Genomic DNA, 23,600 nt, shown 5'->3' with positions numbered 1-23,600 from the left:
GGTGAGGGGTTGGGTTTTCTGGGTCGCTTAAGAGAAAAAAAGTTTACGATGCAATTTAGATCGATAAGGTATGATAGCGAAAATGAAAATGTAATTTTTCTCTTGGAAACGTACATAAATAGACTCGATCGTCCGAGTATCAAAGGAGTAGGATACGAATAAAAGAAAAATTCTAAAGATAAAATGAATATTAATGGGGGAAAAATACATTTGAATATCGTATATAGTTGTCGGATAAGTGATGTCCTAAGAAACGTAAAAGTAAAATACCTTCGTGCAGTACGGGTTCATAAAGGAAACGTTCCGCGTGAACTTCGTATGTAAGTACTTTAGCTTGTATGATCAGCACACACGGTCCTCGTCCAATTCCTGGCTACAAGTTAGGAATAGTCGACATTGTTTGCCGAACTCTCCATCGACTAGGGTAAAATTCCTCGAAGACGACGAGTTACTGGCTATGCTAACGTCCCCGTCACAATGAGCCTCGCAACCAACGTACTAATTACTTCCACTTTCGATTGTGTGTATTTAAATAGTACGAACATGCCTGGCATATTAACTGCACTTGGATCTCGCTATGATCCTTTATTTTTTAAATTAATCGTTGCATTAAACGATACGTACAATGAAAGCCAGCGATTTTTAATTAAATTTAAGAATGTTAAAATAAATTATAAAAATTAAATAACGAAATCTTAAGTTTGGAAATTAATTAATTCCTTTAATAATTAGAACTTTAATATGCCCACGAATGATCCTCTTACAATAGTCAACGCGTTAAATATCGACGAAATATTTGGTCAGCTCTTCTTGTGAGCAGCGTTGATCGACTTCAGTGCAGCTCGGCTGGACAGCATGATCATTTAGCACGTGTCAGACACTTCGTCCTTCGTGGCGAGCGAGCGTAAAGGACGTTGCTCGTCTGGCGAACAGGGACAACTCGAGCCACAGAATCAATTCCCGTCTGCCGATCGAGACAGGACTCCCGTTAACTCGCGACTAGGATGCATCACCAAACTTGTGCACGCGACCTCGAACCTTTGGCGCCTTGGAAACGCGGGAATCTTCGAAAGGAGGTTCTTCATTTACCACCAGCGCGGTTCAACGTCCGCCTTTCTTTATGGAATCGATGGACGATCGTTTCAATAATTTCTTTGCATTAATTATCGTTTCTAATTGGCTTCCTTGTAGTGTAGAAATAAATTATAAAAATTTAAAAAATGTAGTTATGCATGAGTTAAATTGAGTTAAATTTGTAGAATTCCAAGAAATTAAGGTTTAAGTTAATTGGAATTGAAAGAATGTTATCTGCTCTATAGGAAATATATTTGCGTGTTGAAGGGAACACTGCTATAGAAGTGATTCGATACTAAATTTACTGTCGAGCGACTTTCGCTTATATTTTTTTACCGCACCGAGCGAAATTCGAGATTCTCGAGTCTTAAAGCACGCATCGGAGTTAAATTACAATGTTTAATTGTATGAAACTACCGAGTGTATTGAATTCTGTCCACTCTCTTTCTCTTTTCTCTTATATGGTTTGAACTTGCCTTTGAATTGAAACCTTTCCTCTCAAAAATTCAATAGAGAAGAATCAATGTTCACCTATTTGTTCTGTGATTTTATTCTTTATAACATGGAAGTGAAACTAATTTGATAATTTTATAGCAAAATTTAAAAAGAGAATGCAACTCTTTCAGAGTAAAAAATTTAATCAGAAACATTTGTATATTCAAGGATTGAGTAATTTAAGATTAAAGGAAGAGTGGAGAGAAGATTCTCAGAAGAAGAGGTCAACCCTCGTTTGGAACTTGCCTTTGCCACTGACCTCCCTTAACGTCGTGCTAAATACCTTTCACTCGCACGAAAACGCCTATTTTTATTTCAGTTAAAGAACGATCCACATGCCTTTGCTCCACTCACCCCAGATCTAGCGCTCTTCGATTTCTATTCCGATTTCAAATAAAAAATTTCATCACTGAGAAACGATCGTACCGGGTCCTATCTATTATTTTCGATTATAATAACGATAACGATAAATTCAATAATTAGTCTTTGTGACTTTTAAAAAATAAATCTTCAATTAAAAGAAAAAGGAAAGGCACGCCTAACAAGTGTAAAAATTCGTGAATGAAATTTTAGTATTGGTTATCATGTTTTGTTCTACTGATAGAGACATTATTTTTTTTTTCTTTTAAGTATAATACTCTCGTAACGTACAAAAAGTGTAGTGATCGCGTTTGCGGTGACCACAAATCGATGCTGTTTTACGATATCACACTATACTATTTTTCGCGACAGAAATTATTAGCGGCGATTGTGGTTCTTGTTGCGTGCAGAATCTTATCGTTCGTGTATATCTATATAACTTACGTAATAATCGATACGATCGTAACCACACAAACCATATATTTCTGATCTATCGACTACTGTGCCATGTGAAAGATTTTAATGCGGGAACGACAAGAGGTATCTGATATCTTCGACTTTGTGAACTAACTCTGTTCAATGCAAATTGAAAACTTGAATTAGCCATTCAATTTACATATTAAACATTTAGTTGAATGAAATATGGGTACTTTGTTGTATCCTACAATACCTAAAAATAGACAATTTTAGATTTCGTGTTTAAATCTAAAATAGCTCTACATGTTCCAAATTTATTTAATTAGAGATATACGAAATATGTGTACGATAGTGTCGTATATTCTATACGTAATTGTTATTATAACGATGTTGGTACGACCCTGTGGAAAGCTGTTCTTAGAATCTGTTTGAAGCTTACGTAGATCCTGCGGTCTTCAATAACCGCGAATATTAATCAAATAGAAAGATGAATGGAATCTTTCCATGTTGAGTATCAAGGACGGTTGCTTTTATTTACTATTATATTTTTGTTACTATTATCTACGAGGCAATTCTTTCTGTGGTTATTTTGCCGCACCAAAGTATCATAACTAATAAGTATAAAACCATCAACATTCCATTCTACCATTTTCTCTTCCCATTTTGGACATATGATAATTTATCCCTTAATATATCGTCAAGCGGGTACAGATTAAACAACTCTGTTCGTGCTAGTTTATCGAATTTCCTGGTCACAATTGATAGCGGTATTTTCTCAGCAATAAGATTTCCAAGAAATTGAATTAACCCATCGTCACAACGTTCCCGCCTGAAATGTTTCGCTATTCGTGTCGCGTTTCTGGCATCACAGAAAGCAAGCGTGCAATTTGAAAGAGGCCTAACAGAAGCCCGTTTCCCAGAATAGAGTTTATTTCGCGCGACCCGTTTCTATGCCGGACGAAACTGCCCCGTGCGCGTACGGCCATTATAATTAGACGTCACGGATCACGATGGCGATGGCGATGGCGATGGCGGAACCGCGGACTCGGCTTGTTACACAGAGCGAAAAGGAAAGTCTGGCGAACACGGAGCATTAATTCTCGGCCGCGCGGCGTGTCTAGACCGCGACTCAGCCACCGTTTGGCCCAGTTACGCCCTTCTTCCTCTCTCTTTCTCTCTTTCTCTTTCTCTACCTCTATCCCCCGTAATACACTCTCCGCTTTCCCCACTTCCCTTCGGCCAGTCGCTCATTCGCCCCTCTCGCAGTTCTCACAGAACCACCAACAGCACAGTAACGCTGCCTCACATTCGGGCAAATGGCGTCAATTCTTCGACATTCTTCAATTTTAAAGACTCAAAGCTCTGAAAATTAGGCATTAGATCCCGGCGGTAAAAAATTCGAAATTGAAAGATTAGAATATAGGGCTTGGATCTAACTCGATTAGGAATTCGAAACATAGATCTTGGGGCTCAGAGGTTGGTAATTAAAATTTTAAGGGAATCATCCCCCTGTGAGTCATAGCTAAAATTTATTTGCAAGCTTGGCCCAGATGAACGAAACTTTGAGCCAAGTCTTCATTCGCTCTCGAATCCTTCCGCTTTTCTCCGCTTACGTCATTCATCCCCCTCTATCGCCCCTTGGAGTATATTTTTCACGAGTGTGGGTACAATGGCGCGGGTGAATTTGCATCACCTTTTGCGAACGCCTTTGTTTTCGCTTAATGGAGAACCACCTTTGACGAGAACCGGGTAAAAGTTGCTTATGAATTGTTAGAAACTTTTTGGAACAGCTCCGAACTTTCGAAGACGTCTGACTGGGTCACTTTCAAACGTTTAAATTATTAGGTTGAGGAGGAGTGCCATTTCTCATTTCTTATTCTTTTTTTTATTCAGCTTTGAATTTCATATGATTCATATAGCATGAATTTATTCTTCAATTTAATTATTTTACGTATTTCAAGTATTTTACTATTCGAATCCCACTTAGGATTTGCCTTGATCTTGACTCTGATATTTAACATTTGTTAGGTATTAGGCAACTGATCCATCCTCAGAAAAGTGATTTCCACAAAGGCTTGTAACGATTTAGGATGGGCATGTTGCCAATGCTAGAATATACGGATTCGTGGATTTAGTTAGGTTGATGTACACTTGGCAACTATTTGATTTAGAGAAATTTGATGTTTAAACATTAGCAAACAGTTCTTACTGATCGAAAATAATAAATCAGTTAAAGGGTTAAAATGTTTGTCAGGGTCGTACAGTTCATTATCGCGAATCCTATTGGTATTTATCACGACGCGAAACGGTGGCTTTAATTCGCTTAAAGTGGATAGTGTTGAGCAGACGCCACTATGTTGAATAGTTGCAGAAAAACGGACTTTAGAATTAAAAATGGAATTCAAATAATATTAAACGTAATATATTGCAATAAGTTTATCAGTGGAAATTGAAAAATTTGTGAAATTCATTAAAATAAGATCTACATTACTGATTAAATTTGACTTTTGTAAGTCAGTAACGTTATTAAGAATAAAACAGAATGCTAAATTTCAATAATAAAATACAAGGAAGTATCGTTTGCTCTTGAGCAGAAACGTTCTTCAACATCTGGTAATCGTTTCTCGTTTCACGAAAGCAGGAAGACGATTTCAGTAAAGTGGAGGATTCGGTCGGTTGAGCAGCGAGCTTGTCAGACAGCTTTATCGTAAACAAGAGGATAATGCAATCGAGTTGGAAAAATCGTGGAAGACTTATGGGTCTAGACTCAATGTTCCAGGCTCTAGCCTCAAGCCACGTTCGCATGCAAGATACAAGCTGCCGATTAAACTTCTTATCCGCTCTCTGTGTAAACTTCGCTATGCCAGCTTTTGCGGATGTGCCATCATCTCCATACATCACAAACGGGGAAATTTCTAATTAAAATCTGTTGATGTTTCAGATTTCCATCATTTGAAATATTACCCAATAATATTTAATATTAATAACGTAATATTATTTTAACATGACTGCAATATTTCTAATAAAATTACAGCATATGTGTCAAAAAGCTTGTTTTTCTTTTTTTTTTTTTCAAAAAATTAGAAGAGAAGTGTTCCAAACTTTTGAGAAACAGTGTACAATGAAAAATTCAACGAAAACGTGAAACTTTCCACGGTCTGCGAACTCTGACTTTTTCCAATTTGCAATTTTTTTACGATGGTCGTTCATGCCTGTGCACTTCGCCAAACATACAGGAACCGTGTGTCTCATTGTTCTGTCGACATGTTCACACGTTTACCTCTTTCCATTGTGCGAGATAACACCGGAAGACCGGTATCTCGGTTCCGATCGTGTACCGATCATTATGCATTTCAGGAAACGGCTTTCCTAAATGCACGAAATAGCCAGGGTATATAAGGTGTCCCGTTTGTTTGTCGAGTTATGCCATTATATCGAACAAAAGGTTTGTACAGATATTTAGATAGCATTGGAACGTGCTCTATAAAGAAAGATTGATTGAAAGCGTAGCTTTCTATTCGCTCGTGAACCCTATCGTTATTGAATGGATCGAATGGTGTTTTGCATGGGACAAGAGCAAAAATTGAACATTTTATTTCCTATAAATTCGATTACAATGTCTGCAGATTCTGGAATTTATTATAGCTTAGAGCTAGAAAGTCTGTGTTACTTTGAAGGACTAATCTAATCTTCCTAATAAAAAAAAAATTATTTGAAAGGTTCAATTACGATTTTGTACTGCTTCTTCAATAATAAATAAAAATAAAAATGTTGAATGAATAGCTTCAGTAATCTTTTACAGTAATTCATTGTAATTTACCAAAAAAATAATTTCCAGTGTAATTAATATGTAAATGATAATAGAACACTAATCAATATGTCGTTTGTATTCATTTACATTTGTTTCATATTCTCCTCTAATCTGTAAGTTACTTATGGTAACACAAATGAAGAATTAGTTGTAGATAGTCGTTAAAGATATGTATCTTTCTTTTTTCATGTTTCATATTAACGTTAATTAAGCTTTAATTACGGCCAGTAAGTTGTTTACAGCAAAAACGACTTGTGCTCTTGATTGCATTTTATGTTCGCGTTGATTAAAACTGATTACAATCTATAAATTACTTGTAACAGTTCATTTAACATCTTTTTCTGTATCCATCGTATCATCGTTAGAATCATTTCTACGGAGTGTTTCAGAGAAAACCCCTATATATCTATTCAATAAAATAAATAAAAAGTTTTTGCCAAAATCACTCAATATTTATTCAAGTATAAAGAAAAAATATTTAATGTTATTTTATTGCTTCTTTTATCTTTTTTCTTAGGTTTTTATTAAACAGAGTGGCATCATCTAAATTTCCTCAGTCATTCAACATAATAAACGTTTAATAATAACTCTTTCTATATACTCCATTTCCTTCGACTATCATAATATCATAATTAAAGTCCATTAAAAGATTTACAATCTCAAACAACAAACTTCTATACAATTACAAGTGAATTATAGCAATATAATGAGGCAATATCGTTGAATGGGAACCCACATTCTTGGTTGCCGAGGAAATCATTTAAAAATAATTTACAATCGTTCCACGTCTTTTTATCAGGTATAATAACGCATTAACGTTTCTAATAACATTGCACGAAGATAGATCTTCGAGTCTGACACCGATTAACGGTAAAACCCGTTGGTTAATTTCAAATGAGCTTCGATCTAATCTGCAACTACTTTAGTCGAAGGAATCGCATCTTCTTCAAGATTGCATCACGTATCTTGCCACCAATCAGCAAGCCATTTTACCCTGTTAATTAACCGTCACGATTCTATCCTGTCCATTACGATATTACAATCTCGTGTAGTATTTTCGGTGGCTCGATTTCTTTCGTTCGATTGTGGATCCAAAGGCAAGAAGCAAGTCGATTAGTCGGCTCTAAACGATATCCTAATGGACACTGATCCAGACACTTAAGCCCAGTTTATTTCCTGCGCTCGATTAAGCACAGCTTTATATTAATTCTATTGGATTTAATCTAATCATAGGATTGCTATCGATTCAACCTTCTTATACACCGCATGAATTCAGACACGAATTTTGTTTTATTAAAAAAATTCGAAAAATATAAGCGATAATGTACCAATCGGGTTAGTTTTCAAGTAGAAGATACGTAAAGAAGGGTTAAATTACCTTGTTTACGATGTTTATGTAAATTCAATCTACTTCCTTTCAATTAGAAACGCATTATCGATTGCAAACGGTATAGATCATTTGATAATTGGTAAGAAATTAAGTTTCGATCATCAACCGAGTGCTCGATGGTAGCTCCCATCGGAAACTTCCCTCGATCTCAGTCTATGGAAGCTAGACGTATACCGGGGATCCTTTTTCCGGGGGTTGCGATCTCGTTGGATGAAATAAGCGAAGAGAAATGAGTATCGCGGGATCAGGGGACAGCAGGTGGTAAAAAGATCGGTACTCGGCGGAGCAAACGGTGTGCAGGCATTCGCGACGTGCCGCAGGGAGGCGAGTTCTTGCCTCGGCAAGACGGCCACGCGGTTAGTCATCAAGGCCTGGAGATTGTTCCCGCGAACGGCGACCCGACCGGTTGACCAAAACCACAAGCTTCTCCATCTCCCTCTACCACTACCTCTTCGTTGTATGCTCGTCCAGCTCTCTTTCTTCCCCCTTTTTCCAAGCTGTTTTGCCCAACACCGTCGTTCTGTCTCCCTTTTACCAACCACCTTCATCCTTCTCCGCATCATTGTACCCAGCGTATTTTCCCTCCGCGTGTCGTGGCCGCGGTTACCTGCGTCTCGAGTCCCCCTGCCCGGTGCGTGCGGTCTCGAGTAATCTTAGAAAGTCAACTGGGTATCGGATATTGATGGAACATTGTTGAAGCGGCTCGAGCAGACCCCGTTCCCTCCATCTCCTCAACCCCTTCCATCATGCCGCGAAAACAGGCTTCCCGCGATTCGACCCACTGTCTTTTTGCCCCTCTTGCGATTTATTATCATTTTACGGGGGGTGGGACCCGCGACGACCGGTCCTTCGTGTTAATCGTGTTGAAGTATCGGGTTAACGCGTCAACTGCGAGCGCGTGTCCCGTCGCGACACGCGTGATTTTTCACCTGTATCGCAGACTATGGCAACTTCGGGCCCTTTAATTTTATATCATTTAGTAACTTTTCGTTAATATCAGTGTATTTCGGTTCAATTTCCTGTCTAACAATTTTCAAACAATTTCAATCATTCATATTTGATCCTCGATCTAAGGATCCTCCGTTTATCAATGTAGCAGCAATTTCTCCGACTGGCTACGATAACGTCGCTGGTATTATCGTGCAGGTTTTCGAGTAATCACTCTCGTTGTTGGAATTTGAAACTAACCGCACGCGCGCGCATAACTCGAGTGTTTTATCGCAACCTCATCATCACCGCAGACTGCGCCTTCGGCCATGCATGTCGGTCTGTTTTTGCTAGGCTACTCATATTAAAAGCCTCCGAGCCAAAGTGCTAATCCGATACGTCTGTACACGAGACGTTGCATAGAGCCAAGAGTGTTCGTTATTGAAATATACCGATATTATTCGATCCTGTTCTCATTATTTTTTCTCCGTAGACGCTCTTGTTGCCTGCACAGTTAAGTAGTATCGGTACTTTTCCTGTCGGACACGCGTCATCGTTTCTCGACTCTTCGTAAAGAGGATCCAGAATACTTATTTTTGTTCTGTTTTCTTTTTTTCTTAAGGAAATACTTGTGTACTTCTATTAATCAAATTAATAAACAATTTTACAAGGAACATAAGTTCCATATAGCCAAAGTCTTTCCATAGATACGACCATATAATCACCACTTCCCTATGCCATCAAACTAATTCTAAATAAGATTCACGATTAAGATTCCTATTAACAAGCCAATAAGTACATGCCTCGATTACGAATGATACTCGCACGATGGACATGAAAAATTCATCGGCTATCGTATCTTCGATTACACGTCCGCGTCACATTCAATATTCCACGTCAAACATTCGATAATGTTCTTGTACCAGGACAAACAGGCACGATATTATTCACCAAATTCGTATAAGAAAAAAAAAAAAAATAATGTACATTATTCACAAAAAGCATGCTTCTCCTCGTGATAACTGTACAAACACCATGACACCCACTGGTTTGTTCAAAGTGCAGGCAAAAGAGCTCGTCGACCTCGTCCTGACGTAATATTATGTAACTCTTTTTCAACGCACAATAATTATCTATAATTTAAGGACATAAGAATAGAGTGATCCTAATTCAACGAGCATGGTTTATAATTATTTAATTTGTTTGAAATTATTCAGGCAGGAGGTATGAAATCTGGTCTCTTATATTGCAGTTAATTTAACGAAATCGTTGATTATATCAGAGTGTACAACGTCAAGATCCTCATCCTGCTGGCGGAATATAGAGGAGGCTGGCGTCGCGCTACAAGGGCGGAAAGCCTCCCCTTTTTCGAAAGCCAGTTTCTTTGGTCGCCAAGGAAAATGGCGCCAGAGTGTGGACCTCTGGCTGGTGTAGTTCACGCTGGTCAGTCTGGCCCTACACTCACGCTCGAGCGAGCGGCTTCGCGACTTGCCAGGCCCTTCTGGCCCCTCTCTATCTCTTCCTCCCTGGCCCTTCCTTCCTCCCTCGCCTCTCTGTCGAGGACCTAACAGAGGGTCCCTCTGCCCCGTCACCGTCCTTCTTTCGCCGGTGGCATCGTCCTCCCGTCTACAGGATGAAGCTCCACTCTCTGATGCGGAGCACTGACCCGCAAACTGGTTCCTCCATTACACCAGGCTTTCTCCCCCTTTTCTCTCCCTTCCCAGCTTCCCCTCGCGGCTTCTTTCTCCCTCTTTTCGTCCCTCTCGTGTCACGGATCACTTCGATTTCCCTCTCCTTCTTCCACTTACACCCCATCCGCCGGGTCCACCAGTCTCTTTTACTTACAATTAGCCTTCCTACGTCCGTGTCAGCTTCTGCAACCCCCTGCGGAACGATCGGTCTCGTCAAGACGCCGAAGAGATTCGGCAAGACTGCTCGAGCAGACCTGCTCACGACAACGATACCCTACAACCTTTTTGTCTCTTTCTTTCCTCGCCTTTTTTTTCTCTGTCTGGCAAGGTTGCTCCTTTACGGCCAAGACCGTCTGTTCTTTTTCTTTACCTCTTTTTTTTTTACCTCTCTTTCCTTTTCGACGGTTCCTTCTTTTCGGACGCTTTTCTTCTGCTTCCTCTAAATGCTCTGCCCCCCCCCCCCCCTCGCTATAAACGCCACTGCGACACGCTGTTTATGGTTTAAGTTTCATTGATTTCCGTACGTTTACTGGCGGGTGAAAGCAGCAACTCGAGGGATTCAAAGATGTAACTATTTCGTGTTTTTGTTTTTTGGCTCAAGCGGAATGTTTTTCTTATTGCACGAATAAATACGCAACGATAATTAAACGATCGGTTAATAACCGTAATGAGATTGCGAATAGAAGGGTTAACACATCAATTGCCGCAGTAGAAATAAGCATATATGGGACGACATGCGATAACGTACGTTGATCGTTAACTAGACTACTGCAGTGAAAATTGGCATATATGGTCAGACAAATTATGGTACACGTTATTAAAGATAACCCTTGGTATTAACTCTTATTCGGACGCAATATATGGGTATTAATATCCCAGTATGGTAAGGGGTGAGTGTACTCGGATAAGGCTTAACCCGGTTCGTTTAAATTTTCAATTTCCTATAATAAATTATATTAGCATAATAGCGTTTCTTTCTCCTTTCTCTTTTTAATTACTCGATTACATTAAATTTATGATGCTGGTCACCGGCGACTCTCACAAGTTGTCAACGCGTTAACGGTTCGAAGAAGAATGACGAACGGACGAAAAGCGCACTCGAATATCTCTCGAACACGCTAATGAAGTTTTAGAGTGCTGCCTCGCATGTTTCTCGCGTTTTCCCCGCGGCACTCGTCACTCGGCAGACGTGGAATTAACGCTGAATTAATTCGCACTTTATCGCCTGTCCGAAGGCGAGCGACGATCGCTCGATGCATTTCCACGCCTGCTCCACCGTGTCAACGAGTATTATGGGATAGTAAAGGCTTGACACACTCTTCGGGCATGTCTCTATGTCGTTTTTTCGACGGGATAACTTGGTGGACAATTACTAGCAGGCAATTTATTCGCGAAACCTTCAACCATTTAGTAGGAAGTACTTTCCTGATGAACATGGCCCACAATCAAAAGCATAAACCCTTTCGTTATAATTATTTCTGCTGAAGAACGCATATTTCATGGGATCAATTGTTTATATAATTTTATATTTCTTGTTATGTAAAATGAAAAATTACTGATTTCACAATTGATGCCAAAAAATTACTAATTTTCAATTTTGAATTAGCACTAATTTAATATTTAAATTAAGGCCTCTTTCATTGTAAATATTTTTGTTTCATTTTTAATCTGGTATATCCGTCAGAGTTTCTTAAAGATGAACTTTAGAAATTGAGTTCACTCGAACATGATTGTTTGCAGACTTTCTCGACAGTGTCACAATTTTTATGCCTCGATGATAAAAATCGTGCTAGAAGATGTCTCTTTCAATTATGACAATTCATAGACCGTTTATCTGCTTGGTTACAAGGTATTGACAATTTCTGTATCTTCATTGAAGTATTACATTTCTATTCCATCTTACGTATTACGAAAAATCAATATGTATTTTGAGAGATATTTTAAATTTAAATTCAAAAGTGACACGTTTTATGCAAAAAATTGAAAAATCTCTAATTGTACTCATTGTATTCTGAGTCTTTAAATAGAAATATATAGAATTAGAGAATGATAGTCTTTGAAGAAAATAATAATTCTATTTACTTGAATAATTTTTTGTATTTATATTTATTTCTAGCAAAAGAAAAACCTAATCAGAGGAAGATAAAAGTTTATCGAATGAACCCTACTTTACATCCTCTTGCATTTATATTTATTTCTAGTAAGGAATTACGTATAGGAAGAGAAAAATTGATTAAACGATATTTACAATGAGTTCACGATTTCTTTGGTACCTTAAGCTGAGATCTCAAAATGTACGACAGTTGGACGATTAGCAGCCGCTTTAAATTACGTGCAAAGTAGACAATAATAGAACGAGAACACTAGCTACGTGGCTTGCTGCGAGGTAAAAACATTTAACGCTTTTGCAATCGTAACTTCGTCTAGGCTCGACAGCAATGTAGTTTTGTCTCGTTTCAGCAAGAACCACATTGTTAACCTTTTGCGGTTCATTTATCCTACACTTTATAATTCAATTTGTCAATCGATGCAATTTATTTCGAACTGGTTTAATGGCAAAAGTAATGTCAATTTGGAGACGAAAAATTTATCTATATTTCAAAATAAATCGCGTTCAACTGGCGCCGCGACGGTGATTTACTGGGCAATTTCGTAATATGAAATTCAAGTTTTATTTGATATCACAATCAAACTAATTAATGGAGGAAATAAATATAACTATTTATAACATTGTTCTAAATAATCATAGATATTTTAACCCTTCCCATTCAAATGGCGCCACTACGAAATCGGTGTCAAAAAACGAAACTATTCAGAGAATCAATATTTCGTAACGAAATTATGGAACTTCGAAGAACCGATAACTGTATTTATTGAAATTATTAAATAACAGATATCCCCGCTTCTTTTCATTTTATAACGCTTCACGTTCGCGTAAATATTCAACGGAGCTCCTCCACGAACTTCTTTGTAACTGGACAGCTTGCAGTTGCTAAAATAAACGATGCGAACAAAAATAAGTATTCCGTTCTATCCGTTACGGTTTCAAACGGAAACTCGTAAACGAGAGGAGCGAAAGATCGAATCGAATTGCTCGATTCGATTAACGAGTTTCAATGCTTGCAATCGCAATCGTTACGCATTTGCGATACATTGAAAAGGTGACACACTTTACGCTAAACGCGATAAGTAAACAATTCAATTGATCGATTGTTCTCGTTGTTTACGTAACGAGAATCGCAGCACCGTAACAATCGAACACACACCTTGCCTCCGATTACGTCAACGTTTATTGTCATTTAAACTTCAATTATAGTATATTGTTGTTTTTGCATTGCTTTTGATTATCCATTGATTTGAATCCTTCATTTTTATAGCGCACAATTTCTTTCAGTTATGTAAGATTTATTATTTCTAATCTTGTTCTAATGAATCGTTATACAGTTTTGAAATCATTTGTTACTCTAATAAATACTAATAATGGTAAGCTATTTTGTATCTTGTCTAAAGTTACACGGAAATTAATTTTACGAATATAATTAAGTATTTCATAGATATGCAGATTAGTTTCATGAATCAATGAATAGATAGATAGAAATATTATACGAAATTAGTTCAACATTTGCGATCATTTGTTACTAACGAAATACTAATGATGGGAAGTTGTTACGTATCTCGTCTAAAATTACTTGTTAGAAATTATTTCTACGGTAGGTGGAAAGTAATTAAGTGTCTCGTAAGTAAATAACGTACGCGAATTAATTTCACGATCGAGTGAACATAAGAACAAGATTATGAAATTATTCTACATAAAGAAGAAATTACTTGTTGCTATGATACGTATTCAAGATAGAAGGTAATTTTGTATCTTGTCTAAAATTACTCCCGTAACATGTATCATGATAGCAAACGGTGTAAAATAGCAAAATATCCGCTTTCCAGCAATTATAAAAGCGTTGATTAATATTTCTGATATATATTCTTGTACATACGTACAATATAAATTTGTAGAAGATAACAGCCAGTAGAGTTATGTGGCGCAAAGTGCTCCAAAGCGCATCAGTAAATGTACTGGACTGTTACAAGACATTTATTAAAGATATCGATATTCCTGTGTGATTAATCGCAACATTAAGGAACGTCGGATCGAGCACAGGTTCTCAATTAAAACGATAACAAATGGCCTTTGTGCAAACCGACGCGACGACTACTATTAACCCTTTCACGACGAATATTTGATTGCCTTCTGACAATTATACTTAAAAATTGAAATATTACTACAATGAAATTTTATTAAAATGTATGAAAAATTTAATAAACCGATTTATTTGAAAATTGATATGATATATTTTAATAAAATTAATTATGAAAATAAAATTAAAAGCTTCAATTTTCATTTATACCGTTGCAGAAAGTAGTAATAGTCAATGAAGGGGACATCAGACCGAATACAATTTTCATTAATAACATTCTCGTAAACATTCGTTCAGTTGAAAATTGATCCACTTAGAATGACTATTATGTTATCTGTCCGATAATGGAATTATTTATCTATCATATTTGACATATTCTGTTTGCCTACTTTGACGGAAATCATTTACAGTGTAACGGTAATAAAAAGGAGAAAAAGAACAGCAAACTCACCAGTGGCTGACTGTGTTTGTAACAATAGTCCGATGAGGGAAACGAGGACGTAGGTGTTGTACCGGGGTGTCACGATACCCCGTCGAAGGGTCGTCATCTCAGGCGGCCCCCGCCAGGTGCCCCCTCGACCTGCCGCCGTCCCTGCGACCGCCTTCGGCACCTTTGGCTTCTCAACTTCCGCCTTCGCTCCAGCTAGCTCCACGCCGCTTAGTCCTCGTGCTTCACATCTCATCTGCCACGCTGCTGTCTACTCTGGCTCGAAAACTGACCGTTCTCTGTTTCTCTGAATGTTTCTGTCCAAAAAATCACCACTTCCTCTCAATGCTTTTTCCTCGTCGTCGTCGTCGTCGTGGTCGTGGTCGTGGTCGTGATCGTGATCGTCGCGGTCCTCGTCATTTAACGCACCGTTCGCTGAAAACGTCCGTTTCGATCGTTTACGCGCGCGATCCAGCTGCTGGTGGCGGTTCCGTTCGAGTCGACCTGATTCGTAACAATGACACGCGATCGAGCGACGACCGAGCGGATCCGTTTCTCCGTTTGTTTTTACCCTCCCTCCCGTCCCATCTGCCTATGCGTGCCACGCGAACCTTCTACGACCCACCTTCCGAATATAAACAACCGTGTCGGTGTCAACTTTGTACGAGACACAAGGAAAATCGACTTATCTTCCTCCGTTGCTTCCGGCTATTCGAATCTAATAAGAATGTCACCATGGAAATCGCGCGCGAAATTGGTAGGTAATCTTAGCTCACCAAATTTCTGTCACAATTTCTAAGAATAAAAGATCGATCGATCGAGCACGATACGTGAAACGTTTGTTGTTCGCGAAGGATACACCAGAAGAGGAGGCGATGGAAATTTTATCCGTCCGGTGCACGCGGCTCTCCGGAGAGAAACTGCGACGCCGAAGGAAGCACGCGACGAGAGACAGGGCCCGTGCAGAGCAGCGAGCGGCTCACGTGTTCGGCGAAGGAAACTCACTGAACATCTCACACCATCCACGAGAGGAGCACCGGGCACGGTAGAATGGAAGGGAACTGGCGTGGAAGCGGAACGATCGATTCGAAACACCTGTAGAAGAGCGACGTGTCCTGGTCACGGTTGCACCACGAGAGATCAACGTAAGTTTCCTGTGAGGACTCTGTCCAGTCACGCGTGTCCCGAGCTGTACGATCGACTCACGATCGAACAGCAGCACAAGGCACATAGGCGCACCACCCGCGTACCATCATCGTCTGCGGCCTGATCGGTAGCCGACACGTGGAAACGCGTATCGTAGTAAGGAAGTGGCGGTCGTCGGCTGATGTGTCTGATCGCGTCGGCGAACGAGCCGGCTTCCTCGACCTGCCTCACTCACGGATCCTCGTCGATCGTCCGACGAGGAGTGACGAGCGCCGCTCGATTTCCGAGCCGATGCAACCACGGCTAGGCTCGTTCGCCTCGGCTAACCTCTTGGTTAGTAGTTTGCAATCGTTTCCTAAGCTCGTTCGAATTGTTCCGCCTCGGGAACGAGCGCGCGGATTCGTTGGATGGAAACCAAGCGCGCACGAGGCCGCCCGGCAGACTGAGAGTAGCAGTCGACAGTCGGCAGGCAGCAGCGGCAGCAGCAGCAGCAGCCAGCTAGCAGCAGCAGCAGCAGCAGCAGCAGCAGCAGCTAGCAGCAGCGGTACAAGGCGGAACGTTTGCCCGTGTGCCGAGCGAAGCTCTGCAAAAGCGGTCTGCACACGCGGCCGCGCTGCGTTATGCTGTCCCCACTTCCCTTGTTGAAGCGCGCGATCGCGGCTGCGGCTGCGGCAGCGGCTCGCTCGCCTATCTGCCCGTATGCCTCTATGCCTTCTGCCTGCCTCTATGTCTGCCTGTTTGTCCGCCTGCCTGTCTCATGCATGCATGCATGCATGCATGTTTCGTATCCTCCTTCTACAGCTTCTCCTACTCCTTCTACTCTCTACTTCTTGGGTTCTTCTGCCCTTCACCAGCCCTCAAGCCACCTTCCTTCCTTCCTTCTCGTGCTTCGCGCCTTCTTTTGACTCTCTGCGACCTCCTCCTACGCCTCTTCTCTCTTCTTCTTCTTCTTCTTAGCTACCTTGATATCCTCTGTCCCTATCTTCCTTACGGTACTTTATTGCTTTCGTCCTTCTGTTTTTTTTTTGCCAACCCCCTTTGTCGGGCCACAGGCTATCAGGCATCGTCGGGCTGCGATACCCTTTCGTTTACTTCCGGTATTTCGTTCCTCGAAGAAAGCGTGCAGGACGCGCGAGATTCGATTCTCTGCGCCCATGGTCCTGCTGAAACGGAGCTACGGTCCAGATATTTTTTGCCTCTTCCACGATATTTATAGCGTAGCCACGTTACTGTTTGTTTCGGATGCATAAATTGTGTAAGGTTTCGGCTGGAGTAGGAAAAAAGGAAGACGAGGAAAGAGGCAAACCGTTTCTTTGTTCACCCACTCGATGGTCGTTCACTCTCGATTGACGGATTTTAGGAATTCCTTAGCACGCTGCATCGGCCGATCATCGAAATCTTTTTGATTTTTTTGGATTTATCGAATGGGACCATTCTTGCTTCCTCGTGTAACGGTGTGACGACGACTTAGATTTAAATTCAGCGTATCTTTTATGAAATATTTAAAGCATTGATTGAACTTTTGTGGTCAACAAATAAGTGGTGAAAAGAAGAATTTTACGATAAGATTTGTCACCTTCGTATTATTTACCGTTTTACTGTATCTATTGTATTATACTAAATGTAAATGTTAAATGTACACAACTTACGAAATACAGTTGATAATTATTCACAGATATTCAATGGTATTAGATTTTTAAAAAATCATAGATACCTTAAATGAAAAAATTCAATAATTATATCTTTAATAAACGATAGAATAACGTGCCGTACTAGGTACGTCCATTTTCACTGCGGCAGTTAGTACGTTACCCCTCAGAAGGCGAATGCATTAAGTATACTTTCACGAGAAAATACAGCACAGTTATAGTATGATTGTTATGGGTTAAATTGACATCGTACCATGTCAGCCACAGAGCATTCGTCTTCGAGGGTTAATCAACAGCAAAAAAAAAAAAGAACAAAATATCCTAAAATGAAACGGACAAGAACGCAAGGTATAGCAAAAGCAAGGTACAAAAAAAGGAAATCAAGTTACAATAGAGGGACCATACCCCTCGGTGTCTCGCCCTTTCAGAAGGGTTAACGCTTACCGAGCACCCTTAAACAGCAAGCAGACTACGCGAGCTTTACGAGGCAGACAGGACGCGAATTTCCTTTACGGGATCGGGTTCTTTCTTTCGCTCGATCGCGAATATGTACATACATCACGTGATCCTTTAACAGTTGATTTGTTTTTTTATTCTTTTTTTTTTTTTCTTTTTAAGAAAAGCAATCGTCACACGCGCGTCAAAATATGGTTGCCCCTTCGACGAAGGGGGTAAGATCACGCCGTTTTATGGACCGATCAAACAGCGAACACAACGAGAAGGACGTTTTGCGTGTAAACGGACAACGTGACACGCACCACGCCTGAAGAGGGTGCAACACCGTTTCTCGCCTCCGTCCCGGTGGCAAAGTGTAATAGTAATTGGTGGATGCACCGGTGCTACGTCTCTCTTTTATACCCACGAGAAAACGGTACCGCCCCCTTGGCCACGTGACGATACCTTTGCAGCTGGACCTACCACGCGCTTCTTGCAGCGCATCCCCTTCAAACCGGTGCAACCACACCACCCCCACTACGATTTCTACACCCTTCCTTCCTTCCTTCCTTCCTTCCTTCCTTTCTCCGTTTCCTACTTCCGTTTCTGCTTGCAACCCCGCGATGCACTTCGTTGACAACGTTTAGTAAATGAGAACTGGAAGAGGGGGTGAGAGAGGGTGAGATAGAGGTAAGGTATGTTTGATGAGGAGGTCTTTCCTTTTTTCGAGGGAGAGATAAAATTTTGATAGGGTTGAGAAGTTTAAGTGAGAAATTGAGGGTTGAATGTTGTAGGATTTGTTGGTACAAGAAGGGGTGTTCTTTTTTCACTGATGATGTTAATTAGAAATTAATAAGTGAAAAGTGGTAGATTTTACGGACATGAGAAGTAACTGTAAAATTTTCAGCTTCGTCTTTTGGTTTCTTTGTAAAGTTTCCTGCGATAATAGATAGGATGACAAGTTAATTAAGTTTGAAGAAAAACAAAAAAAAGGAACACATTTTAACACTTAGGCGGCTGTACAATTTTATAACATTAACGATTCTCACAATTTTACGCTTCTTTTTGGATCAAATTATGTATAAAAGTTTCATTTAATTTATCCTACAAATTTATCAATGTTTAAATTTTAATTAAATTTAATAAGCGGAAACTAATTATTTTATAATCACATTCTTGCATGAAGATGAAGATAAATTTCATAGGTTGTTATCGGATCATTTATAAATAATTTAGTGCTTTAATTATTTGCAACATACAAAGAATGTCGGATGATTATCTACCAAGTTATTGCAGGAAGTGCTATCTTGGCAAGAAATTGAATCTGCAAGTAAATTGGTTTCTTTTCAGCTGAAACGCATCTGACGGGTGGGGTATAAATAAAAGTAAGATAAAACGTAGACGATGTCACAAAGTTGCGATAGAAGGTAAACACAGTTGAACGAACCCATCATTTTAATGCAGCATACAATGAAATTCTCGCAACTCGAACTGAACTTCCGCACGGGACTATCTGTCTTTTATAGCGGAACTCAAGAAATCTCAATACGACTCTGTCCCTCCGCTTCTTTCTCTTCCCTGTTCCTGCATTCTTGAGAAAGAATGCGCCACTCGAAAGGAAAATAAACTCTTCTTTCGAATTTCATCGTCTAGACGTATTCTTTTGCTTAATTCATGATAAATTCCTCGACTACATTTTTGCAATATTTAATATGAATCAGTAGATAATAGAAAAACTTGTGTTCTAATCCGGTATTTGAACTATTACAAAGCTCAATTGTAAACATAAATTTACTATAAATTCCCTCCAAAATATACAAATTTATACTCTAAAAATTCCTGAATCATCCATTCGAAAGTAGAAAATCACCTAAAAGATCGGCAAGTAGATCGAGAAATCGATAGAAGACAAAAGCATTCCAACAAAATCGTACAAAATCTAACCGTGAAATTGTAAAAACGGAGCCGCAACAAATCTGTCGAGGATCCCGTAATTTACGGTAGTCGAGTTCTAACGTCGGGCAAACAGGATATAAGTTCATTATATCGACGTTGCATCCGGCGACCTCGGTATCGATAGTTTCGTTCGAAGGAGCAACAGAAACAGCCTGGATTTCCCTTCTGTTCGACAGAGTAGACCTGTTAACCGGCTTCTTTGAAGCGTATCAGAATCGCGCAGCGTAAAAGCGAGGATGCACAAAGGAAAACAAAAAATAAATGAAAAAAAAAAAAAAAAAAAAAATTGTCAGAACGAGGCTAGGCCGCTGCATCCGGTCGCACAGCTGACCTTCACTTGGCTCGTTCTATTCTTCAACGATCGACGGTGACCACCGAACTATCTAGATGTTCACCACCTGTCGTGATTCTATCCTACCCCAGAATCAACCACAACCGTACACGATTTGTTTGCTCTTCAACATCCTCCTCTTTCAACCCATTCCTTATCCTTCGAGTCGAAGAGAAAAAGGTCGATGATTAGTAAGAAATATTAATTTCTCTTTTTTTTTGATGAATCAGAAAAATAAATATTAATTTTTTCGAGGATACCGATTGATCATGGAAAAAATAATTATCATTTCAAATGGAAAATAGTCGGATCGAAAGGGTTGAAAGGAGATCGTTGGTTTGATTCCTATGGCTTGTTTCCGATCGGGCCACAATTTTCGCCGCATCCTGTACATCGTGGTGCATCGATCAGTGCCACGAGCATCTCGAAGAACGTAAGGTTCGAATTACAGGAACGATCGTATCCTCCGCAACATTGCATCTTCCCTGGCAGCTTGATTCTCCAATTATTCCTGCCCTGAGCGCAATTCGTGCGGTGCCACTCTTCTTTTATCGTCTGTTTCTTAGAAACCGGAGAAAGTGTTACGCGTTCCAGACGCGTTCATCTTTCGTACTTTTCCGTGAACATTGTGAATTTTCGGTATCTTCTCACATCATTTACTTTGTAACAAGGAAATATGAAATTTTTAAATGAAAATTATTTTATAAAATATTCCCAAAGGTTCGGAACAGATTTATCTTCCTATTAGCTCGAATAGTCGTGTTACCTTGTACGATTATTATAGAGCGATCTTCAGATAGTCATAGATCTCTTTCAGCAATAAAGTCATCTGGATGCACGATCCTTTAATTACCTGAGGCTCTGTATCATTAGGTTGGCGGGTAGTAACGTTAGCTGTTATTAAGGCGAGGCCAGAAAGGAATTCGCGCACCGGTTCGTATGATCGAACGAACACCTGTACGATCGACGGAACCATTATGCCGTGCAAATGGCATCGCTTCCATGGAGACAGGAAGCGGCCACGGAGAGTTCTGCCGCTCTGTTCCAGCCGGCGAGAGAGATCATCGACTTCTCGCGCGAGCGACGCGAGTGAATCTAGTCTGTATATGGTCGGGCCCAGTCCGTCTGGCCGGCGTCCAGTCAATGGACGTGATTCACTGTTCGCCGACAGAATCTGAGGTAGACGGATGGACGAGCGAGAAGAACGTGCGATGAAGAGGAGAATCGCAGACGATTGTCACATACATTTCTACTACCTTTCTTAACAATAATAACGTTAATATTATTTTAATAATAAAAGCTAATTATTTGAAGATTATTCATTCCCTAAAATCGAATTATTATTAAAATTATGAGTTGCCAAAAGAGCCACGTTTGGTTGAAGGCAACCGTTCGTGTTAGCGAAGTACACGGCTCGTGTTTATTGGATTCCCTCGGCGCGTTCTTGTGGCCGCGTTTCTTGCGATTTTCTGTCGTCGATCGAGAGTTCTCGAGGCTGATGCGACAGCCAAACGGCGCTCCATTCATACCTGGCACCGTCTGGCTTGATTCTGTATATGGCAGCCAGCCGGTCTGTCAATCTGCGCGAAACTGGAAAAACTCGACGAGTCGGAACGAGACCGACCCGTACGACCGACGATTTAGGTGTCCGTCGAAAAAAGGATAGACGAATCAAGGTGAAATTGATTTTCGGCGGTCCCGATAGCGCTGAACATATAAGGTAATGCGATCCTGGACACGCGATACCTGTTTAGACGCGGTCTCAGACACAAAAGGAACAACAAACATGATATTTCACATACCTTGTTATTAGTTCGAAATAATTTAGCGAATGTCATTTAAAAAAATTTTAGTTTTGTACCTTTTCTTTTCTTTTAATTGAAGAAATTCTTCAATTATTATTATCATTACAACCAGGCTGTTGTATGAAAAAAAGATTTCAATTTTCTGAATCTGCCAATATATAAAAACTTTCGCTTGCAAATGAAATGAAAATTTATCGCACAATCTTAAATTATTGTCACCATTTTTGTTCATGCTGTACACTATATACTCATAATCCAACACATAAGCACTTTTTCCTTCTCCCTTATCTCATTCGTTCCTTTTACTTCCATCGTACAAAATATGCCCCATAAAGATGTTGGATAATGTTGCTCGTGAAACATTGTACCGAACATCGGGCGTTGCAATCGCACAATATACAATGTTTCATAATGGCGAAGAAATAACAACAGCAGAATCACTTGGAAACCTGTAATCATCCTGCGCGAGCAGCTTCCAAGAAGTATCTCGAGGGAGAAACCGCAAGATTCATGATTATATTTGCGAAGAAATTAAGCTTCAGCCCCATGATTCGACAGACGATTTTAATTGGCCGAAAGCAACTGGGGAGCGTGAAAAGTAAGGTTTTTAAATGGCTACAATGTAGCTCTTGGAATTGCATTTTGTCCCTCGTTTGACTTCTTCGACACAGATGTTTCTTTCGACCTGGCCTTTATTCTTTATTTACTGATTACGAAGTAGTTGAAGAACCTCCAGAAAAGCTCGTTACGATTTTCGATCATCCAGATGGATTTGTTACGGTAGGTTAGTCTTATTTTAATCATCCCAAATTACTAATTAATCGAAAGATTACACGATATCAGGCTATAAAGTTAGATTAAAATTTCTAGAAAGGAAATTAGGCACGGTTATTCACTCGACGAGTTGATTGTTGCACCGTAACAGCAACATTGTTTAAAGACGGTTCATGCTTCGAAGTTGCCTAGAGAGTCTCACGGTGTCGGCCCGGAAGTGACGAGGAGCCACGGTGCACCGGAAGCAGTCGCTAAGAACGCTCGACTCGCCGGCCTAGGCAACTTCCTAGACTTTATTGCTCTTGCACGAACTGGTACAGGATCGTGTGCACGTTGCAGCTGCACCTTCTCTTCTCTCTCTCTCTCTCTCTCTTTCTTTCTCCTTCTTTTTCTCTGTGTGTTGCTCCGTAGAGAGGCAACAACGGTGCACTCACGGCGTGCAATTGCGGCCGATGCATTTCGATGCCCTTCGAATGTCTTTACTACGAGGGGAAAAGCTATGGTGTTTGCCGCGGATTGAATTCAACGATATCTCGTTTCAGGTCTGCGGTTCAGCCTGATTGTGCCAAAGGATTCTTTTGAATTCCATGAAAAATTTTCTACATCCGTCTGCTGACAATCCTGCATAGGGATGATTTCTTTGATGGACATTCTATGCCACTTTGTTCTAAACGTCTAATATCTAGTGCAAAGTTGGAAAAGATTGTGAACTTATGAAA

At 40.1% G+C, this 23,600-nt stretch overlaps 2 protein-coding genes across 2 annotated transcripts in view; both read right to left on the bottom strand.

Moving 5' to 3' along the window:
• Positions 1-15,041, bottom strand: part of LOC117602896 (follistatin-A) — a 39,165-nt gene extending 24,124 nt beyond the window's left edge. Inside the window, exon 1 of the mRNA XM_076691314.1 lies at positions 14,810-15,041. Coding sequence (XP_076547429.1) covers positions 14,810-15,041 — 232 coding nt within the window. The remainder of the gene's footprint in view (positions 1-14,809) is intronic.
• Positions 14,972-23,600, bottom strand: part of LOC117603090 (angiogenic factor with G patch and FHA domains 1) — a 51,382-nt gene continuing 42,753 nt past the window's right edge. Inside the window, exon 9 of the mRNA XM_076691313.1 lies at positions 14,972-15,102. Within this exon, the coding sequence (XP_076547428.1) occupies positions 15,031-15,102 (72 nt within the window). The 3' untranslated portion in view covers positions 14,972-15,030. The remainder of the gene's footprint in view (positions 15,103-23,600) is intronic.

This window comes from Osmia lignaria, chromosome 12 (genome assembly GCF_051020975.1).
Source record: "Osmia lignaria lignaria isolate PbOS001 chromosome 12, iyOsmLign1, whole genome shotgun sequence".
In the NCBI taxonomy this organism is placed as follows: Eukaryota; Metazoa; Arthropoda; class Insecta; order Hymenoptera; family Megachilidae; genus Osmia; species Osmia lignaria.
This window is presented reverse-complemented; position numbering and strand designations above follow the sequence as displayed.